This window comes from Pangasianodon hypophthalmus, chromosome 12, assembly GCF_027358585.1.
Source record: "Pangasianodon hypophthalmus isolate fPanHyp1 chromosome 12, fPanHyp1.pri, whole genome shotgun sequence".
NCBI classification, from domain to species: Eukaryota; Metazoa; Chordata; class Actinopteri; order Siluriformes; family Pangasiidae; genus Pangasianodon; species Pangasianodon hypophthalmus.
Genome location: NC_069721.1, coordinates 13,261,226 through 13,281,967, shown reverse-complemented (window position 1 = coordinate 13,281,967; position 20,742 = coordinate 13,261,226). Strand labels below are relative to the sequence as shown.

The window sequence follows — 20,742 nt, the reverse complement described above, 5'->3', positions numbered from 1 at the left end:
AAAATGTCATTACAAAATGACTATATAGCAATTTTTGGTTGATTGTTTTGTTTATTTCAAGGATTAAAATCATCCTGTCTAAAATCAGAGAGACGTGTGCATGCAAGATAAATGACGAAATGTCTGTGAGTGTGGACAAGATAATTGTGTTAGTCACTTAATAAAAAAAAAATTGCAGGAGCAGTGAATCAGGCACCACAACGCAGCATGGAGCCTCTCATTAGCACACAGGCCGGTGGTTTGCTGCTTTAATGCACAAAGTATTACGTTTCACGACCACAGAAGTCTGGAGAAAAACCCTTTACTATGATCCAAAAGAATGCATGTGGTAGATAGCAAATTAACACACCGTACTGACTGTAAATGTACCAAATAAAAAATAAAAAGACCAGCAACTTAAAATATTATGTGCATTTTATCTGCCTGCTTTTTTTCCCCAGCCTATTACCAACATGCATGTATGTGTCACTTTTATTACAATTTATTTCTAAGTGGTTTAAAGGCATAATAACTAATACATATGTAATATGTAATGTATATTACACCTGTATATTTATTTAACTCATATCTACATAAACTGTTTTATCAGTTTTATTTATTTAATCTTCCTTATACTACCATTCAGTAGTAGCTGTAAATAGATTAGTTTTTTTCTGCCAAGTGAATTTTTTTTTTTAATTAAATGTAAATCAAGAGCAGTCAATAAGCCAAACAACTCACATCATCAGTGGGCGAGAGAAACAGACATAAAAACGACTGCAACTGAAATCCCAACAAAAGAATAACTCCAACGGTCTTTGATTGAGGAAGCAGAATATACTTTTTGAAGGCCGGGGACTCGCTGAGAACGGTTATTTCTTTAAGGCACAAGAGCCGATTAAACTCAATATTAAAATAGGGAAGCATTTCTAATGAAAAATCAAAGGCTGTTTTTTTTTTCCGTCTTCGTGTTTCTCTCTGTGCCGTTCTCTTGTGCACATTAATGGCAGTCTGGGAAAGAGGCTGGCGCGGGTGCTAGCAGAGTCGACCCTGGCTCGTCAGTGCTGCAGAAATCAATAATGAAGAGCCGATGGGAAGGGAGCCTGGCAGAGCAGGCAGGGCCGGACCCACTCTTATCCCAGCATTCTCCTCTGGCGTGCAGTAGGGATTAAAATGTGCCTAACCGGGTCAGCACCAGAGAAAAGGTGAGATTAGAGGAAATGGAAGAGGGATTTCTGAGGCACAGGATACCTGGCGAGCAAGGAACCAATCGCCCATTAGCCTGTGGCTACCTACATATGGTTCACTGAACCTTCCAGAAAAAAAATGAAAAAAAAGACAACTTTTTCCTCTATGCCTCCCCCATGCCTTCTTCAACATTTCTCTTTCTCTCTCTCTCTCTTCTGGAAACACACTTTTAACTCTTTCTTAGCTTTAGTGGTGGTTTATCTGCTGACCTTACACTGTCAACTATTCTAAGAGCTAGCTATAAGCGTAGTCTGCTAGTCACAAATATATTTGGGTTTATTATTGTGTGAAAATGTTCAAGTCCACATGTGTATTGATCCGCTATATAACCATCTTATGAAGACTTTCTATAGCATGACCTTTGGTCTGGGCTGAATGGTCAAGTCATTAGCATCAGAATGGTAAACAGGCACAGGAGCTTAACTACATTCTTAATGCTATACATTTCTATATACTTTTTTTTTTTTTATACTTTATTATGTATGCAAAATTCAAATGAGATTTGCTTCACACAGGAGCATTATACACGTAGCCCCACTAGACTTAACTTCATCCACACTTTAAAATAAGACTTGTGAAGGTTAAGAACAAATATATGCAAATATAAGAGAGATGCACCCTAAGGGTGTTTTTTCCAGGCCATATGAGGAACTTATTAAGAAGGGACAGCATGCTTTCATCACTCTCTTAAACTCTCTTACACACTGTTTCCAAAATTGCATTTAGCTGCTTCTTCAAACAAATACAGGCACTCAGCGTAAACTTCAAACGGCTCATAAACGCTATCCAATATGTTAAAAAAAAATATTGCTAGCTTTTAGCTTTATTTAGAGAGGTCAGAAGCGATCAGGACGATGTGTATAACTGCAATGGAAAAAAGGAGCTGTACAGCCAAAAGTCAAGAGTTTCACTATAGAGCCAAAAATATTTGAACTGTACTGGAGACGAAAAACAAAGACACCACAACAGAGAATCAGACACTCCATAATGTCACCAAGATGCAAAACAGAAGAAGTCTACAATGATAAAGGAAAGATCATGCTAAATGGTCTTCCTGTCAATGTCACGTAGCAAACCTTTTGGTTGAAACAAATATTTTGATATGTGTATAAATGTGATCAAGGCCACCTCAGCCTTTAAACCAGCAGACTTTAAGCCAAAATATTCCCAGAGACATGCTCATGTTTTTACACAGTGCTCATTAGAGGCACTTAAGTCAGAGGAAAGTAAATGAACTTCAAGTGGGAAACTTTAAAGCAATTCAAAGACTTTGTCTATTCTGTAAATAAACAGTGAGGTAAAAAACACTGGATGTCAAAATAGCCTGGCACTTGTAAATTTCCTGGCTTTCACACCAGCATGTGCTTTTTAACAGGAAACAAAAACAACAAGTGATACCTAATGTATTTTATAAATACTTCATGATTTTTCATTATTAAGACAGCTGGAAAAAAAAATTGTCACTTTATGACTTTAAGCTAGTGGTAAGAAGAGGGCAGGAGGGCTGACAGCTCTGCTTTATCTCATGCTCTAAACGATGAAGTGTCCTGTGTGTCCTGCAGATCAATACAGATATACTGACATAATGAGGATAAGTGCTACAGTGGTCAAACAATGCAGCTTAACCCATTACTCTATATATAGTCTATGTATATAAAGTTACACACATTTTAAAAAGATGATATAGATTTCTAAATGATGCAACATGAATGCACAGAAAGCTGCAGTGTTTTGAGAGGTTGTTAGTTTACTGGCTCAGTGATAGCATTCCCATTTCTATTAAGTGCATCATCTCCTCATTTCCAGCCAAGGAGGCCTGATTTTCCCCTCTGAGTGACACAGGACTTCACCTCATCAACTTCCCATCACTGCGATTACCACATGCGCCACGGAGCAGATTTCGCAAAGCCACCAAATCACACCTCTACAGCTTTCCCTCCATTCCCTCTGTCAGTGCACTAGATCCTCAGAGAAAAATGACAAAGACATAATCTGTCAAAACTTAGCTCAATAATTTTCTATACTAAACCACTTTCGGAATTGATTAGCCTTGTGTCCTGCTTAACATGTTAAAGTACTAATAAATGCATCTAGTGTCAAGGATCATAAAGCTTAGAAAACTATTTTATTTCCTCATAAACATTACAATGCAGAAAAAAAAGTCTTTTTTTAAATCAAGTTACGTAGCCAAGATATTTTACTTCAATCAATATATCCAACCCAACCTACATACAAATTATTATATACAAAAGCAATTAAATACATACTAAATTGACATTCTCGAATTTATCATTATAGTTTATGCTTTTTCATTCTCACTTCAACTATACAAAGAACAAACAAATTAATCGAATATTTACTTTTATTTTAAGAATAATTTTCTCATTTTTAGAATTGTGTTCAAAGTTTCGTCACAAACTGTAAGGTCATATTACACAGTCATGCGTTTAACTGCAACGCAACATCACCAATATCTGCATATTATAGAGTGAAATACTGATAGCTCATGAACACTTATATAATCTGCTATATCGATCGAACCTAGGAGATATCTACAGATATCTATTATAAAATATGCTTGTCTATTTCAGTACTTGTACACATCACTGTTCATGGTGTTCATACTAAATAAAGAATGTATTATGTAATGTTATTGATGCAACCATGTACATCAGTATGAAGATCATGTAATACAGTGTTATAACTGGCACTGCTAAATCAGAGCTACAAGATCACATTTCTGATTTACATTTTTTTTTATTCTTTAGAAATGTAAACATTTTCTTAGAATGTAGAATATAGATTTATTATAAGGAATTTGTGCACGTTACATCATGACTATATAAATAAATACTGTATAGAAAAATATAAATAGTGTATTCCAACTACATTTATGTCTTTTCAGTGCAATACTAAAATCAGTTAATGCAGAGACTGTACCAGTGTGTCATATCAGACTGGTTAAATATCTGCTCAGAGTAATGGTGGGTGCAGAGTTCAAGGGTTTACAGATCTTTTAATCATTCTGGTTTAACAGTCACCTTGCAAGCCCTCTCTAAAAACAGTACGTGTGGGCCATTTCTTGATTCTAATTTCTGTGTTTCTCGAATATAATAAAGATATAAACAATATGGAGAGCTATTCCTGAGTATCAGTGGTCTAGCTGTAGCAAGACGAGGCTCTTCTGATCCACAAATGCCTCTAAGCCTCAGAAACTCAGACACGGGTTTTATTAGTAAGATATTTAGTACAATGTCGCCATCTCCTGCTCAGGGAAGAGAAAAATACTGAAGCCAGAGGGAGTCTGGAAAGTGGCGATCCATAGTCCTGACTACAATGCCATGATTCCTATGCGACAGCTTGAAAACGCTATGTTGTCGCCTTTCATGAAGGAAAACAAACTAAGCCTTACAAGTAATTTGGCTGAAGAAGTGGAATGCTCTGATTTGTATCAAACCGCTAAAATATATTTATGATTATTAATGATATTGGTGATAATTTCTATTCTAAAGCAAAACATTGTGGACATCTACAATATGTCAATTCTTAATGGATATTTATAATCTATGGTTAAGCACAACACTAAGTGCACACCTCATAAGGAGTACATGATATTATGGCCATAAGAGAACTTAGAGGTGGTGAAACTCAGCTCCTTTGAAGATTTGCGGTCTATTTACCCAACCGGCTTCATTAAATTATGCCTCCATTACGGTGCTCTTCTGTCAGATCAAAGGCATGACTAAGAGGCATGTCATTCTGGTCCCCGAACCCAATGACTTTTAGCATGACCAATCACAGACAAATCACCTTTTCCTCTCTTTTTTTCTCTAACACTCTCTTTTCTCTGCCAATGTATGGCCTCCACAGGGCCTGGCTTTCAGACCCACTGTCCCTTTATCAAAATGAAGCCATCATCAAGCACACCGCCTTTGGCATGTCCTTCTGATATGTTACTCTCTTTTTTTCCCCCTAAAAGAGTGGCAGAGTTACTGGGTCAACCAGACTCCGTCTGCTACTGAACAGGAGGCTGAGTGTGGCAAGTGGCAATGGCAGGAAGACTTCAAACACGGGTGAATGACTGGATGTGAGAGAGGGGTAAAGCGAGAGAAGCTCCAGGAAGACCAGATGAGGGGAAGGCCAGGACAGGGCCTTGATTTCCCATGGAAGCACAACAAAGACTCCTTTTTAAAATAAAATAAGCGATGGCCTTTTTCATGACACCTCTTAGAAGTGTGCGCGTGTGCTCACATCGCATGGCAGAGAGGATAAGCCATCCACGCTAAAGCGTTTGGCACTTCTGAACACCCTGCTGAATCTCTCAGCTTTGGGACATTTGCTAGGGCTTACTATCAACAGTAGCTTCAGGGGGAGCTGTCTTTCAAATGTACACTGAATAAAGAAATTCAAAATCAGACCAATTACTATCACATTTTAAAATCAACTGGTTGAAAATATATGTTAAACAAATTAGCATACATAAACTTCCTGTTTACGCAGGAAATGACCTGAGATGTTAAAAATTGTCAAAACCAGATATTCAGCTACACCAGAAAACTAAGAACTGTTATCCTACAATGTAAACATCTGAACATGTAAAAGGAAAACAATAATCCACAAGTTTAGCTTGAAGGGGGTTAAAAGGATCAGATGAATGCTGTATGTAATGTGAAAATGCTGCGCAGCAAGTGTTAATTGCATGATAATTAACCGCAGCATCAGTCAACCAAGAGAAGTTAAAGATTAATCATCAGTCAATTAAATGCCCATGGTGAGGAATGTGAGGCCTCTTTGAGAAAAAAAAAAGATCTCACTCTGATCTAAGCCATCAGTCTCAGAGGCATAGCATCAGATCATTGGAAAGAGTTCATTTTCTTAAATGTTCTAATTTATTTCACGCCTTTCTGGAATCTTTGTTGATGCTGCTACCATCTGGCATTGATATTGAGCACACCTCTAATTAGATACACGTGCAGGGCTTGAACACAGGATTCAGATGAAGAAGGACAGGAAAAGAAAAGAATGGGAACTCTTTCGTGCTGAGACTTAATGTGGGTTCAGATTTCAGCCAGATTAATTACTCACATTCCCACAGATGGCACAACGATGTGATATTCAAAGGCATTAAAATCCATTAAAAGTAAACGCAAAGAATGTAAAGAAAATATTCATATTTTCTTAAGAAATAAGTATATGTCTGAACACAATAGACAATAAATAACAGTGAAGCAAGACAAAAACCAGTTTCTGAGGGCAAGGCCTTCATTAAGGTTTGATGTGTGTAGGGTGGGTTTTGGGCGGCAGGTACAATTTATGAATAACTAAACAAGGACATGGAGGAGAAGCACAGGCTCATGCTCCTCAGGCCCAACATAACTTTAAAAACACACTCAGAATTAGCCTCAGTAGACACCACTGACCTTCAAAGAACTGTGTTTTGAAGAGGGAATATATTTTTGGCTGGTTTTTTTGAACATGGCTGCGTAAACAAAGTCGTAAACAAAGCTTTATGTGCTGTATGTAGTATATGAGTGAGTGTTGTGGGGTGTGTTGTACTCACAAAGTCTTTCTCGAGCTTCTCCACCTCCTGTTTGTAGCTCTTCAGGCGGCTGTTGTACATGGCTCTGCTCTGGATGGGGATCTCTCGCACCTCCAGGTCCATCTGCTCCAACTACACACATCAGATTTGATTTTCTTAACTTGTGAATCAACTACATTGTGTCCCACATTTAGAAAAACAAAGGAAACTTTGGAAGCAGAAGAACATACAAAGCCATGAAAGAAGAAGAAGAAGAAAAAAGATGCTTTAAGGAAGTTAAGGCCCACAGAACTTATGATTAGATCTGTAGCAGTTTTGCACCAAGTTCTGACAATCAGAATATTTTCTACCGCTGTTGACACAGGATTTTAAAATCTTTTTTCCTTTTTTCTCATTTATACTGATAAACCTCCCACAGCTGTCCGACACCCTAAAACAATACTTTTACTGTTATGTAAAAAGACAATAACAAAAAGAACACATTTACAGCCAATTCTTCCAAAAAGATACAACGTTTATCAGTTTATTACTTCTGACTGCTAAGGAAAGCCATCAAATGGGTAGAGAACCGAGTCTCACTGCAGATCTAGTAAGTGCTGTGGCTCTTCACTGACAGCTACTGCATGTGTCCATGTCACATCAATGAGCATGTGTACACTCCCCCTCAACAAACACATACACAAAAACACGCATGCAAACAAACAGCCCAGCGGATTTACAACGTCCAATCAACAATTACATGTCGGAACAAGCACAAAAGCAATTTACATGCATCACATGTCCTTATTTTTAGCACCGCACGCGACACCTTTCTCCAGTAATGGCATGAAATGTGTCATGTGGTGTCAGTTAAATCTGTATTATGAGGATGTGATCACACTGTTAGCACAGAGAAGCCTTCAGCCACATGAAGAGTGTCTAATGTCACCGCTGACATTACAGATGTTGTTTATGCAGGGGATTTTTCTCCCTTCCACCGCCCCCCCTCGAAATTCATTATTTAGAAAATGTGGAAAGTGGAAATTACTGATCAAAGACCTACCAACTCTCTGACTTCCTCAAGCTGTTTGTCGACATTTAGAACCAGCTGCGTCTTGTCCTCTGAAAAGGAAGAAGCAGAAAACATATTGATCAGTTGATGGGAGAGCTGTGCTTTATGACAAGAGCCCTACTCTCACACATCAACAGGAAAAAACAAGCTTGCATTTGAAGATGTATTTACTGATTCATGTCATAGAAAGATCCGTATTTGATGTCTGCTATTTCTCCACGTGTAAACATCTTTGTTGGTCCGTGGAGGAGCCTCATGCTAACTCACAAAGGAAGATGTCAATTCTACCAAACACTACTCGAGAGCCATCCAGTAAAATCAGGATGTGGCTTCTTTGCGAGTCAGGACACAAATAAGAACTACAAAACGTAAGTAAATGTGACCGACAAATACAAATGAAAGCATTATTTTTCCTTATATTTTCTTGTAATAATCAAAATCAGATGTTATAAACCCAGAGAGCATGTAAGACTAACAAAAGTGAAAAACAGCTTGCTATAAAATTTAGATAAAAAAAAAAAACCACAATGTAATAATAAATGGGAAGAATAAAACAGGACTAGCACTGCCTTAAAACAAAATTCAGAAAAAAAAAATCCGTTAACCAGTATGAAAGCAGATGTCTGTCAATACAGTCAAAACAAAAGTACACCCATCTTTTGTTGGACATCTATCCATTTTTCAAACCTAGATATAACCTCAGAGCCCACACAGTAAACAGCCTGGGGCAATTCTTTGTAAGGTGAGCAGACAAAGGCTGTTCTATACAGAAGCAGTGTAGGGCAGACTGAAATATGCATGTCCCTACTCGATATGTACTGGACACTAGCAACAACCCAGGAGATCCACAGACTGACCATCAGACCACACGTAGTTAAACTTTTCTTACTAAGGTGTGTCTTTTACGTCTCTGCTCAATTTTTCATGGCATTTGATTGGCAGACATTGTTGTTCTGGGGTTACTTTTTAAACAAGAAATACTCATTTAAGTTTAATGGAAGGAGAGTGCACATTCTCCTTGAGTTCTTATTTAAAGCTTGGGTTTTGTGCTGTACATAACAAAACCTAAATAGAAGAACATCTATTTGAATGAATAAAGCGAGCCAGCCAAGGACATTTAATCTGTCCAGTGTACTTTATCGGGGTCTGCACATGTGACATTGTGCATTGCAATAACAACAAAAGGAGACTTTTGTTGATGCTGGCTTTAGGAGATCATACAGAGGGTCGCCAACAAACATACGGAGAAGGACGGAGGAAAAAAAAAAATCTTTATCCGCACGCACAAAAGATAATTTCATTCAAGAACAAAACTTTTTCCGTGAAAAGGACAAGCCTGGCTATGGGTGATGAGCAAACACAGCTAATGTCTTTGTTCATATTCACTGTGTTCATTTAAACAGGTTTAGCAGCTGGTGGTGGGCTGCACTGATGACAAGTATCCTGTTTTTGCCAAGCTTTAACACAATGTAACAATGGAACACCGCAGCACAATGCGCATTCTCTTTCTCTTCAATAAGCAAAAAAACAATACAAGCAAACAAGAAGGGCACAGACTAGCAATGTACTCTAATAAATTATTTAAATGAGAAATCTCCACGTTTCTTTTGTTGTTGTCATAGTTTTTTTTTTTTTTATACAGCCTTACTCATTAACTATCCGTCTTCTATCTGTAATGTACAACAGTACTCTAAATTATAGAAATTATAACTTAAATACAAACTACCAAAATTTATCATTTTCACAGGGTCAATTGTCAATTTTAGTTATATCTTATACAAAATAAGTTGAATCAAGCACAAAAGGATGCAATAATAATAATAATACTACTACTACTAATAATAATAATAATGTTGAAATTATCAATAGTATTAAAATGAATTAGTATGTAATTATCGTTAGTATTAAAGTGAAGTTAATTATGAGTACGTGCATTCAGCCGCCCATAACTGGCCTTAATACCACATAAATTAAAATCAAGCAACACATTTAATCTGATATAATCAGACTAATTTGATTAATAATTAAATTGCATTTAAAGCTGCCAGCTGTAAGATTTTGGTAGTAAAACACTATTGACAGCTACATGTGGAAGAACATTTTTATAGTGCATTGTGCTGCATCCTTCTACACAATCTGACGACTGCATACAGTGAGAATTCAGGACCACATACTATGCACTAAAGAGTCTGACTAATTAGAAATGACCCCATATGTGTACTAGCATACTATTTAATAGGGTAGAATGAACACCAACTAGTCGTTATTCTTACGATATAAGATCTGCTGTTTACAGAACTGTTATGACAATAAAAGCTTCACAGTTTTTTATTCTCAATTAACTCTCCGGATATGACCAAGTGTGAAATGCATAAACTATGGAGAAACACAAATCACACAAAGGGGAAGCTAAAAAAAAAAAAAGGTCCTAAATTTGAAGTAGGTGTGACTCATTTATCACATAAACACAACAATGAGTGTCTATTTTCCTCCTGCTGTTCCAAATAATCCACAGTTTTCTGTGGGAATGATGTCCGGTGATTCTGAGGCACACTTTGACAATTCAGTTTTATAATTACATTTGTTCAGGTGTGCAACCTTTTAACATTGTATAATAAGGCGCTGCTGTTGGATGAGAAAGTTCCATGGAAGTTATAAATATATGGTGGGTAAACACAATGTTCATTCTTAGTTAGTTATTTATATAATGAAATCGCTGCACTGTCATATTTTAATCATTACTTCCAGTCAAAGGCTTTGAACTATGAAACATTTATGTTCCTCATCTAACACAATCAGATTTGGTGGGGCTGTAATGTGACCAGTTGCTTGTTGTCATGAGGGATGATATATAGGATATTATGACAGTGTTTTTAAATGCTTTCTGTACCTCTGTGGTTCAACCTAAAAAGACATGAAATGGAGAATATTTTTGGAAAATAGTTATTAACTGAACAGGTAAATACTGATTATTAAGTTGAAATATAGATTAGTATAAAATAAATTATTAAGATTTTGTCCACCTTTGATTTATTTCAGAATGCAGAAAATGTTTAAATGGACAAAATATACTTGCATGGCCGTCAGTGTAAACTTGGAATGTCCCTTAAGTGTATGCTATATGCAGCAGCACAGCCAAAAACTAATTTCGGGGGAAAGCGGAAATCACTGTGTGATCTGACCTTTTACATTAATAAGTGTGATGCACTCATGCAGTTTGGGTGGATTCTGATTGAATAATCCTGTTCCTTATTTTAGAAGCTGACAGCTAATAAAATATGATTAAAAGTAAGAAGAATTCTTCTGATGTTGCTTTTTTAATGAACATCATTACAGCAAAATTACTGTACAAAACAACGGTATTTGACATGCACATGACCAGCAGCAGGTGGCACATTGGCACAGCTAGTATTGTCAGCTCTTCACAGCTCCAGGATCACTGGTTTGTTCCTGAGCTCGGGCTAGTGTCTGTGTGGAATTATTTGTGCCTGTTCTCCCCATGTTTGCATAGGTTTCCTCCAACTTTCCACAACATGCCAGTAGGTAGATTGTCTCTAGGTATGAAGGATCGTGTGAATGTGTGTGTCGTCCTATTCAGGGTGTAAATTCCCACCTCACGCCCAGTGTTCCTAGAAAAAGCTCCAGATCCACCATGATCCTGACCAGGATAAAGAGGTTACTGAAGATGGATTGATGAATGAATGAATGAATGAATGAATGAATAATTGATCGATCAGCAAAGCTGGATGTGTGTTCTGTTAACCACCCACAAATAAGCATTTGGTAGAGGCACATTTGCTCCCAGCTACTCCTCTACCTACACGTGAGGAAACAGGGAAATACTATTTCCAAGTACAGAAAAACAGGAATGGATTGAAAGTAAGTCCCAATGCCAAAATCTTAATAACTCTTCAGTTGTATATCAGTCTGGAAGCTGTACGTGTTATCGTTTGTACACTGTTAAATGTAAGAAACAAAAAAACAGTATCACTGCACCACCAACTGACCATGGATCAGATCTGCAAATGCATCTTAACTGGTAGAGATATGCTCCTGCTGTTTAACAATGATCTTTGTGCTTTAATTCTTCCACACAGCCCCAAATAATAATAATAATAATAATAAGAATAATAAGAATAATAAGGCTTTTGTATGTTTTTATTGGAAGAGAGTAATACACAGAATAAAAATAAAAGAATAAAATAATGTTAAGCCTTTTTAATTACATAAGTTTAAATATCAGGTTTCAATCACTTTATGAGAATATTGTTAAAGATTTCAAGCTTACAATGAGTCCCTATTTGTAAGATTATTCACTCAGAATATTCAAACATGTACCTGTTCTTCTCCACCTGAGAAGCCATGTTGATTTTTTTCTGCACTACTTCTAGGATTCACATCATACTTTAAGAATTTAGCTCAGTTCAATGCTGCACAACGACATTTTTGCACACTGTTACAACCAGCATATAAGTGTGCTATATTTCACAGAATCTATACTCAGTGTATATATTCATATAATTTTGTACACTTGTATAGTTATTTATTTTAATACTCTTCTGCTGCTATATTGCTTTTTTTTCTTATATTCTTCATGGTCTCTTGTCTGCCACTGAAACACTGAAATTTCCAACCTGGGATTAATAGTGTTATCTTATCTGAAAGTATTGGAACAGCAAGGCCAATTCTTTGTTTTTTATTTGAGTTTGAGATCAAAAGATGAATATGAGATGACATCAGAATTTCAGCTTCAGAATATTTACATCTAGATGTGTTAAACAACATAAAACATGGCACGTTTTGTTTGAACCCACCCATTTTTAAGTGATCAAAAATATTGGAACATGTGACTGACAGGTGTTTCTTGTCATGCAGGTTTACCCTGTTAGATTAAACAATTTTAAACAATTAATAGCTCTGAATATCTACTCTTGATTTGAGCCCTGGGGTTTGCCAGTGAAGACTGCATTTGTTGTTAAAAAGGATAAACCAAGGCCATGAAGACCAGAGACATGAAGACCAGAGAGCTGCCTATGAGAGAAAAGTAAGCCATTCTGAAGCTGAGAAAGAGGGAAATCTAACAGAGCCGTTGCACAAGCATTTGGCATAGACAATACAACAGTATGGAATGTCCTGAAAAAAAGAGAAATCACTGGTGTACTAATAACCAGACATCGAACAGGTCAGCCAAGAAAAACAACAGCAGTTGATGACAGAAACATTGTGAGAGCTGTGAAGAAAAACACAAAAACAAACTCAGTGGCATCATCATCAACTTCCACAGGGAAGGGGTGAAGCTATCACAGTCCACCATTCAAAGAATACTTGGAGAGCAGAAATAAATAGACCATACTGCATGATGCAAATCACTCATCAGCAGTAAGAATCAGAAGGTCACATTGGAATTCGCAAAGAAATACAGAGATGAGCCACAAAAGTTCTGGAACCAAAATTAACCTCTACCAAACTGATGGAAAGGCCCAAGTGTGGAGAAAGAAAGGATCTGCTAACGATACAAAACATACAAGCTCACCGGTCAAGAACGGTGGACGTAGTGTCATGGCTTGGGCTTGCATGGCTGCTTCTGGAACAGGTTCGCTAATCTTTACTGATGATGTAACTAATGATGTTAGCAGCAGAATGAATTCAGAAGTCTACAGAAACATTCTGTCTGCCAATTTACAGAGATATGGATCCAAACTAATTAGGAGGAATTTCATCATGTAGCAAGACAATGACCCAAAACACACTGCCAACACGACATAGGACTTACTCAGGGGAAAAGTGTAATGTTTTAGACTGGTCAAGACAATCACCAGACTTTAATCCAATTGAGCAGCATTTCACCTCCAGAAGAGCAGAATGAAACCCCCCAAAACAGCCAACAACTGAAAAAAGCTGTGGTAGAAGCCTAGAAAAGCATCACAAAAGAATAATGCAAAAGTTTGGTGAGTGGGTCGCCGGTTTGATGCAGTTATTGAAGCAAGAGATACGCAACCAAATATTAAGTGTTAGTTACTTTAAGACTGTTCTTATACTTTTGCTCACCTAAAAATTGGGTGGTCTGCCACCAATGATGCCATATTCTAAGTTGTTTAACTTATCTTCTAGATGTACATATCAGGAAATGAAAGCTGAAATTCTGATCTATCATTTCATATTCATCTTTTGACCTCAAACCCAAAAGTCTTCAAGGTATAGCAAAAACAGTAGAATTGGCCTTGCTGTTCCAATACTTTCGGAGGGGATTGTATGTCAGTAACATTCAGCTAACCCTGTTCTCATAAAGACACTTACTAGTTTACTAGGTTTCTGAAAACAAAGACTTCACTTTACAGGTTTTTTTTTTATTTGTAACTACAGAAGTTTCAGCTTCAAGCTGATTTGCTATTAAGGAAACGTCAGCTGTATAAACTTCACCACACTGAGAACATGAGAATGAGGTACAGTTACTAGCCGAACACTAAAATCCCCACAGAAAACTAAACACTAAGTGTATCTGTAGTAAGGAGAAAAACAAACTGGTCATTTGATAACGCGTGCTTGTGGTTAGCTTTCTAACAGAAACAATGAAGAGTCTGTTTTATAGTTTCTCCTTGTAACCTGCTAGTGAGAAGCAGCAGCACTCACTCAGCTCACACTGTAGCAACTCCTTGGCAACTGCATACCGGCTTTGCGGCTTGGGCTGTTTCCAGCTCGCTAGCATTACAACAAGCTGACTAGCTGCCTCGGTTCAGCTGCCAGTCTGAGTGGGGACAGCACTTACCTCCACTAAGTTTAGGTATTCTTCCAATTTTGTTGGTAATTTCTGCGGTGAGAGTACCAAACTCCTGTTCGTAGGCTTCAAAATCCGAAGACATTGTTGTGAATTGTTAATTTAAATGCTCTAAGACGGATGTCGTGACACTGTTCCGCTAGTTGTATCAAATGTTGTTATTGACGTTGCCGTCACTTCCTGGACGTGTCACAGAAATTGTTTTCCGGCGAAAACATACTAAAGTTTCATTGGTTCTATGGGGAAAAAAAGCCAGAGAATGTTGTAGTTAAATCTTATCGCGCTGACTTCGGACGTTTCAAAAGTGGACGAAAAACAAGTATTAGCTGTAATAATAAGTTTTGTCTCGTGTGGCACATTTGCATCTTTGTGTACACGGAAGACATGAGCGGCGCACCGCTCGGACTGCGGCTGAGAGAATGAGGAAGTGAGTAGTATCTTCGTGGGTGGAGGTAAATGCTTGATGTGAGTGATAGCTAGCTGTTACTGCAAAGGGCAACATTTTTCAGAGGTAACTACTAATTTATCTAATGCATATTACAGCATTTACATTGGCATTAATGGGTAAATATGTATGGTTTTTGAATGATCCGTATATGTCATGGGAGCAGTGCTCGCTAGCTTGCTTGCTATATTGGTAGTTGCCTAGAAATAAAAATGAATGACTGTTGCTAGATTAGATTTACGGTTAGGATGTGTTCTGCATGTACTGTAAATGATATACATTTAAGTTGAGTGTAATGATCTGCATATCCTAAGTCTTGCGTCACTGTGCAGTTTTTGTAAGGCACAGAGGACAAGGACAAGACAAGTCAAGACCAGTCTGTTGAAATGAAAGAGTCATCAACAGTCTGCAGTCTGTGTAGTAGTCAGACTCCTGGCTGAACATCACAAGCAGTGTTACAACTGCCTTGAATTAGCCATCTGCTACATATTGCATAACATTAGAACTTTTCATGAATTTTTATCCCATACCAGAGTCATCAATGGACTTATCTTTTCTCTATTCTCTGTTCCTCTCCACTCTTCTGCCTAGATGGGTGACATGCTTCCTGCTTGAGAGTAAACCAACAAGCTGCTCAGAAAGAAAGGATGCCACACAAGCAGAAAGCTAGTGACTCTACCACACAGACGGCTCCTGTAACCCATGACACAACTGATCGCTGGATGTTTCGGAGAAGACAGAAAACATATATTTTATCCTCCTCCTGGTCAAATCACTGCGTTAGAGAAAGAACAAATAACTAACAATTTGCTATTTCAAGGAACTTTAAAAGCAAAAGAAATACTGTCCGTACAAAATGAACATTATATCTGCCATTATTGTGTTTCAAAACCTCCATGAAGTTAGGAGGCTCTGTCACTGGGGTCCGATCATTGCACTTACAGTCATAGCTGTGTGCTCCTCCATGGCCATACTGGACTCTATTATCTGGTACTGGCCCTTGGACACTACGAGTGGCAGCATTAACTTCATTATGCTCATCAACTGGACTGTCCTCATTCTCTACAACTATTTCAATGCCATGTTTGTCGGTCCTGGATATATTCCTTTAGCATGGAAACCGGTAAATACAAAGCTCTGGAGTGATTTGAAATGTTTTAGAGATTTTTTGATAACCATGATTTTTGTTTTCTTCTCTAATCTGATTAACTCGGTATAATATAACCGCAAGTTGGTCATGTGGTGTCTTCTCTCTAACAGGAGAATCAGCAAGACACTATGTACTTACAGTTCTGTAGAGTGTGTGAAGGTTATAAAGCCCCAAGATCTCATCACTGCAGAAAGTGTAACAGGTAGCATTTGCGTGTGTTTTTACTACTAACTATACTTGCAGCATCAGAGAGAATGTAGCATTTAGTACTTGTCTTGAGAACTGAGTTAGTTCATAACATAATTAAAGACTTTTTATACTTTGCTGCCTCTTCTCCTTCTTCAGGTGTGTGATGAAGATGGATCACCATTGTCCTTGGATCAACAACTGCTGCGGACATCTGAATCACGCCTACTTCACCACTTTCCTCCTCCTCGCCCCGCTGGGCTGCATCCACGCTGCTTTCATTTTCATCATGACAATGTACTCTCAGTTAAATGACCGGGTCAGTAGGTCCATCCATTCATCTTTCTATTTATTAGGCTCTGGCAAATAAACTACTGTGATTAATAATAACCCTTAAAGGGGCCACATAGATTCAGTCCAGCTCAGATATTGATCTGTAAAGGTTTGTAATACAAATATATCCATATACAGTGTGTCTATATGCTAAAGAACTATATGTGCATATTCTTTGTACTTCTGCTGCAGATCTCTTTTGGTTGGAGCTCAGTGAAAATAGACATGAGTGCTCCCCGTCGTGTCCACCATCCCATAATGCCATTCAGCATATCAGCTTTTGCAGCCAATCTCTTTGCTCTGGGACTGGCATTGGGCACTACCATTGCCGTTGGCATGCTGTTTTTTATTCAGGTACAGCATATTATTTAGTCAGCTCTTTTCAACTTTTCGTTAGTCCCTTATTTTGTCTCCCGTGCAGGGTTTTTTTAGATGTTTTATTTCCCGTCTTGATCTGTGTAATATGTTTGCTAATATGGTCATCTGCTAAATAACTGAAAAATTCAGCTTACACAACATGGGAGATACTAGCAGAGTTGGCCAAAACACGCAATTCAATTGCCTAGTAAGCCTCTACACCATGACCTTACGAAATGTCATAGCATGCAATTGCAAGAGTTTGATAAAGAATGACATTTTACTTTCAGATGAAAGTGATTCTGCGAAACAAAACCTCAATCGAAGTATGGATCGAAGAGAAGGTGAGCATGTTTACCCTTTCATTGCCAAATGTAACATGTAAGACTGCTCAATATTTCGAAATTATCAAAATCTCACCAATGTAAATATCGCAATATGCATATCGCAAGGGTTTGCGATTTGCGATCGCAAGGGTTTGCAAGGGTTTGCGATAACTGAATGATTTTAATACTTCAAAAAGTTATGAAAAGTCAAAGTTTTAGAGCGACACAGATAACAGAGAATGCTTTATTTTCCTCAAAAGAACATGAAACGTATGTTGGTTATGTCATTTTCAGTTTTTAAAAATAATAATTTAAATTGGTTTTACATACTTATAGCATTATCGTACCGAATATCGCATTATTTAACATGTTATAACGTATTGCGTTTTTCTTCAATATTGTGCAGCCCTAGTAACATGCTCGTTTTAATTCCATATATCGGTATGTTCTAGATGTAACAACACTCTTTTAAGCGTTAAAACAAGCCTTACATATTTGAAGCTCTTGTATTCTAAACAATAATGTACTTACTTCTGTTTCTGGCAGTGTCTTGTTGCTATCTTTAGACTCTGAGTAATCTGCACAAGCACTTCTGTAATGGATTAAAGCATCTGCGTATCCCAATACAAGCTTCACAGTCCAATGTTAATGTGATCAAATGTTCATAATATTATGTTAAATGAAGAACAAAAATACAAAAAATAACCCTGAAGTGAAAATGTTTAATGTATTCATCAAATATAAAAGACTTCACTGCAACATCTAAAGATTAATCTTCCTTTACAGTGATGTGCTTTAAAAAAGTGTTCAGTTAACATCAAAGTTGAATAAATCCAGAGCTACACCCTGTAGTGGCAACTTCTCATCTTTCTAAATGGACAATGTCTTATTTATTCATATTTTTGTATTCGATTTAAAAAAAAAATCTTCTCCCAGTTTTAAGGAAGACCTCATGGCATGACCCATGTGCTTTGTAATTTCTGTTCCTTCAATGTAGTCACTGAAGCAGTAACATTAGTTTTAGTGGATATATATATATATATATATATATATATATATATATATATATATATATATATATATGTATGTAGTGTATATATATGTATATATATGTAGCCAGGCTCAATGCCTGACAAATCAGTTACAAAATCTTAGAACCACTCATAGAAGTCATAGGTCAAAGCCAAGAGTCTCTGCTACAGTTACAATTGCTATTGCTTTGTATTTTGAAATTTAATCCAACATTATTTTATCTCATGCCTGATCATGCAGAGTCAAATTAGGAATATCGTTTGTCTGTAAGTTTCAGATGTTTGTGTTTGGTGAATTACATTTTTATGCATATACAATACTCTTTGACTTACAAGCCTCAAATGTTCCCTTCAGGCCAAAGACAGAATCCAATACTACCAAACAGGAGAGGAGTTCATCTTCCCGTATGACCTGGGAAGTCGCTGGGAGAACTTTAAGCAGGTGTTCACCTGGTCTGGTACCCCAGAGGGAGATGGCATTGAATGGCCCGTAAATGACAAATGCCACCAGCACACACTAACTGTACGTTCTCACTATAAGTTTTAATAACATCACACATTATATTCTTCATGGTTCACATAAGACTGTTGAATTTGTATCGCCTTTTTCAGATTGAGCAGCTGAAGCAGAAAGCTGACAAGCGTGTGAGAAGTGTGAGTAGTTGTCATGATGTCTATTGGACACAAGATGGCAGCATTGACATAAACTAAGTGTAAAACCAGGTTCTGCTTTCTGTAGGTGCAGTACAGGGTTGTGGAGGACTACAATGGAGCATGGTGTCCACTAGGAAAGGGAATAAACACGTTCTTCAGGTCGCCCTGCACTGAAGAACCCAGGATCAGACTCACGAAAGGGGAAACCATCTTCGCCACAAGAGGAACCAAGTGAGTCACTGACAGCTTAATGCAACCCTTAATGCTCACTTTAACAATGAATAATGAGAATTGATGTTTTAATATCCAGGTGGTGGATGTATGGGGACAAAGTTTTGGATGAGGAAAAGACCAAAGGTACACCAATGTCACAGTGGAAATGTTTGTCATAATCTTTGCATTTCATATAATAAGTATTTTAAAAAGTTTAACCATTCTAAAAAAATTTTCTTTTTTGTTTCTCTGCTGCTTTAGCTGGACTCCGCGTTAGAGGGTGGTTTCCACGCCGCTGTGTGGAAAAGTGCCACTATGACTCAGCGAATAACACACCCGCATGTGAGGAAAAGAAAGACAAATAAGACAAGTGGGGTGTGTTTTACTGTTTGACTTGTACACTTTTAGCAAAAATCATTCTTCAAGGTTCTGTGGGTGGTTAATGTGATGGTTTTTTGGAGTTCTGCATAGATTCTTTTAGGGTTCCCTTAAAAAAAATTGAAAACTGAAGATTCATGATTTAAGACTGAAGTCTGATTCCACCAACTCAGTATCATGCTCTACTTTTGTTCCTGGCTGATCGAGAGATGTCTGATTTTTAAATCATTTCAATAGCAGATCAACTGTCTAACTGTCCAAACCAGCAAATTCTGCTTCTTCATATGAACTTGTGTACCTTTGTAATATTTCCAAAGAGAATATAAATGGCATATAGCACAGAGGGAATTGTTCCTGAAGTGATGAACTGGGGCTTGTAAGCATTCCTTCTTAGGAGCTGAGCAAATGTTTACTTGAATATATTGTTTTCTCTGTTTCTCTCTCTCTTTGATGTCCAAGCCGTTTATGCAATGCCTTTGCCAGATGTATCAAGGTCTTAGTCATGCAAATACTCTGTATTCTTTGTACAGAAAAAAAATTTTGATTTTATTTTTGATTATTTTTGTAAAACTGACGTGAACCTCACAATAGAGAAGTAAACATTTCTGCTCTGTATAATTTCATCTTGTTTATGTTTTTTTAAATATATGTATATATAAAACAATGGAAATAATTTATTCGGTAATTCCTCTTTTCAGTGCTTAATATTTTCAAATGTACATAGCATTAAATGAAAGGATTCAGCATTTTCCAGCCTAATCTTTGTCTATTGCAACTGTAGTGAAATATAAACAACAATTGAAAAACATTTCCTTGTACTGAAAAAAACAAAAAATGTTTGAATAAAACACACTTATAATAAAAGTCTAAGGGCACTCGTTGGGGCAGTGAGAGAATTTCTGTATGAAAGCATGTTTAATAACTCATGAATTCTTCAGTGAAAAACAATTTGTAAATTAAACTCTAAAACTGTAATAATCACCCTTTTTCCAAGAGGAATTTGTGATCATGTGTTCCCAAGAATAAAAACTACTATTTTTTACTGTATTGCTCCAGTGTTGGAAAGCTGGATAAAAC

At 37.2% G+C, this 20,742-nt stretch overlaps 2 protein-coding genes across 8 annotated transcripts in view; one reads left to right on the top strand and one right to left on the bottom strand.

Moving 5' to 3' along the window:
- Nucleotides 1-14,791, bottom strand: part of vti1a (vesicle transport through interaction with t-SNAREs 1A) — a 110,020-nt gene extending 95,229 nt beyond the window's left edge. For all 5 annotated transcript variants that reach the window (XM_026915485.3, XM_053238387.1, XM_026915482.3 and 2 more), the window contains exons 1-3: nt 14,584-14,791; nt 7,809-7,867; nt 6,788-6,898 (exon numbers count right to left, since the gene is read on the bottom strand). In XM_026915485.3, the coding sequence (XP_026771286.1) occupies nt 6,788-6,898; nt 7,809-7,867; nt 14,584-14,677 (264 nt within the window). In that variant the 5' untranslated portion in view covers nt 14,678-14,791. The remainder of the gene's footprint in view (nt 1-6,787; nt 6,899-7,808; nt 7,868-14,583) is intronic.
- Nucleotides 14,792-14,879: 88 nt separating this feature from the next.
- Nucleotides 14,880-20,540, top strand: zdhhc6 (zinc finger DHHC-type palmitoyltransferase 6). 3 transcript variants are annotated; one of them, XM_026915212.3, is made up of 11 exons: nt 14,880-15,019; nt 15,629-16,160; nt 16,298-16,389; nt 16,533-16,692; nt 16,899-17,060; nt 17,354-17,407; nt 18,776-18,943; nt 19,033-19,074; nt 19,160-19,305; nt 19,385-19,431; nt 19,549-20,540. In XM_026915212.3, the coding sequence occupies exons 2-11, from the start codon at nt 15,894-15,896 to the stop codon at nt 19,650-19,652; spliced, it is 1,242 nt and encodes a 413-aa protein (XP_026771013.1). In that variant the 5' UTR covers nt 14,880-15,019; nt 15,629-15,893; the 3' UTR covers nt 19,653-20,540. The 3 variants fall into 3 exon arrangements, with proteins under 3 accessions (XP_026771013.1, XP_026771014.1, XP_026771012.1); XM_026915213.3 differs by having other exon boundaries at nt 14,902-15,044; XM_026915211.3 differs by having other exon boundaries at nt 14,972-15,103.
- The last annotated feature ends 202 nt before the right edge of the window (nt 20,541-20,742 follow it).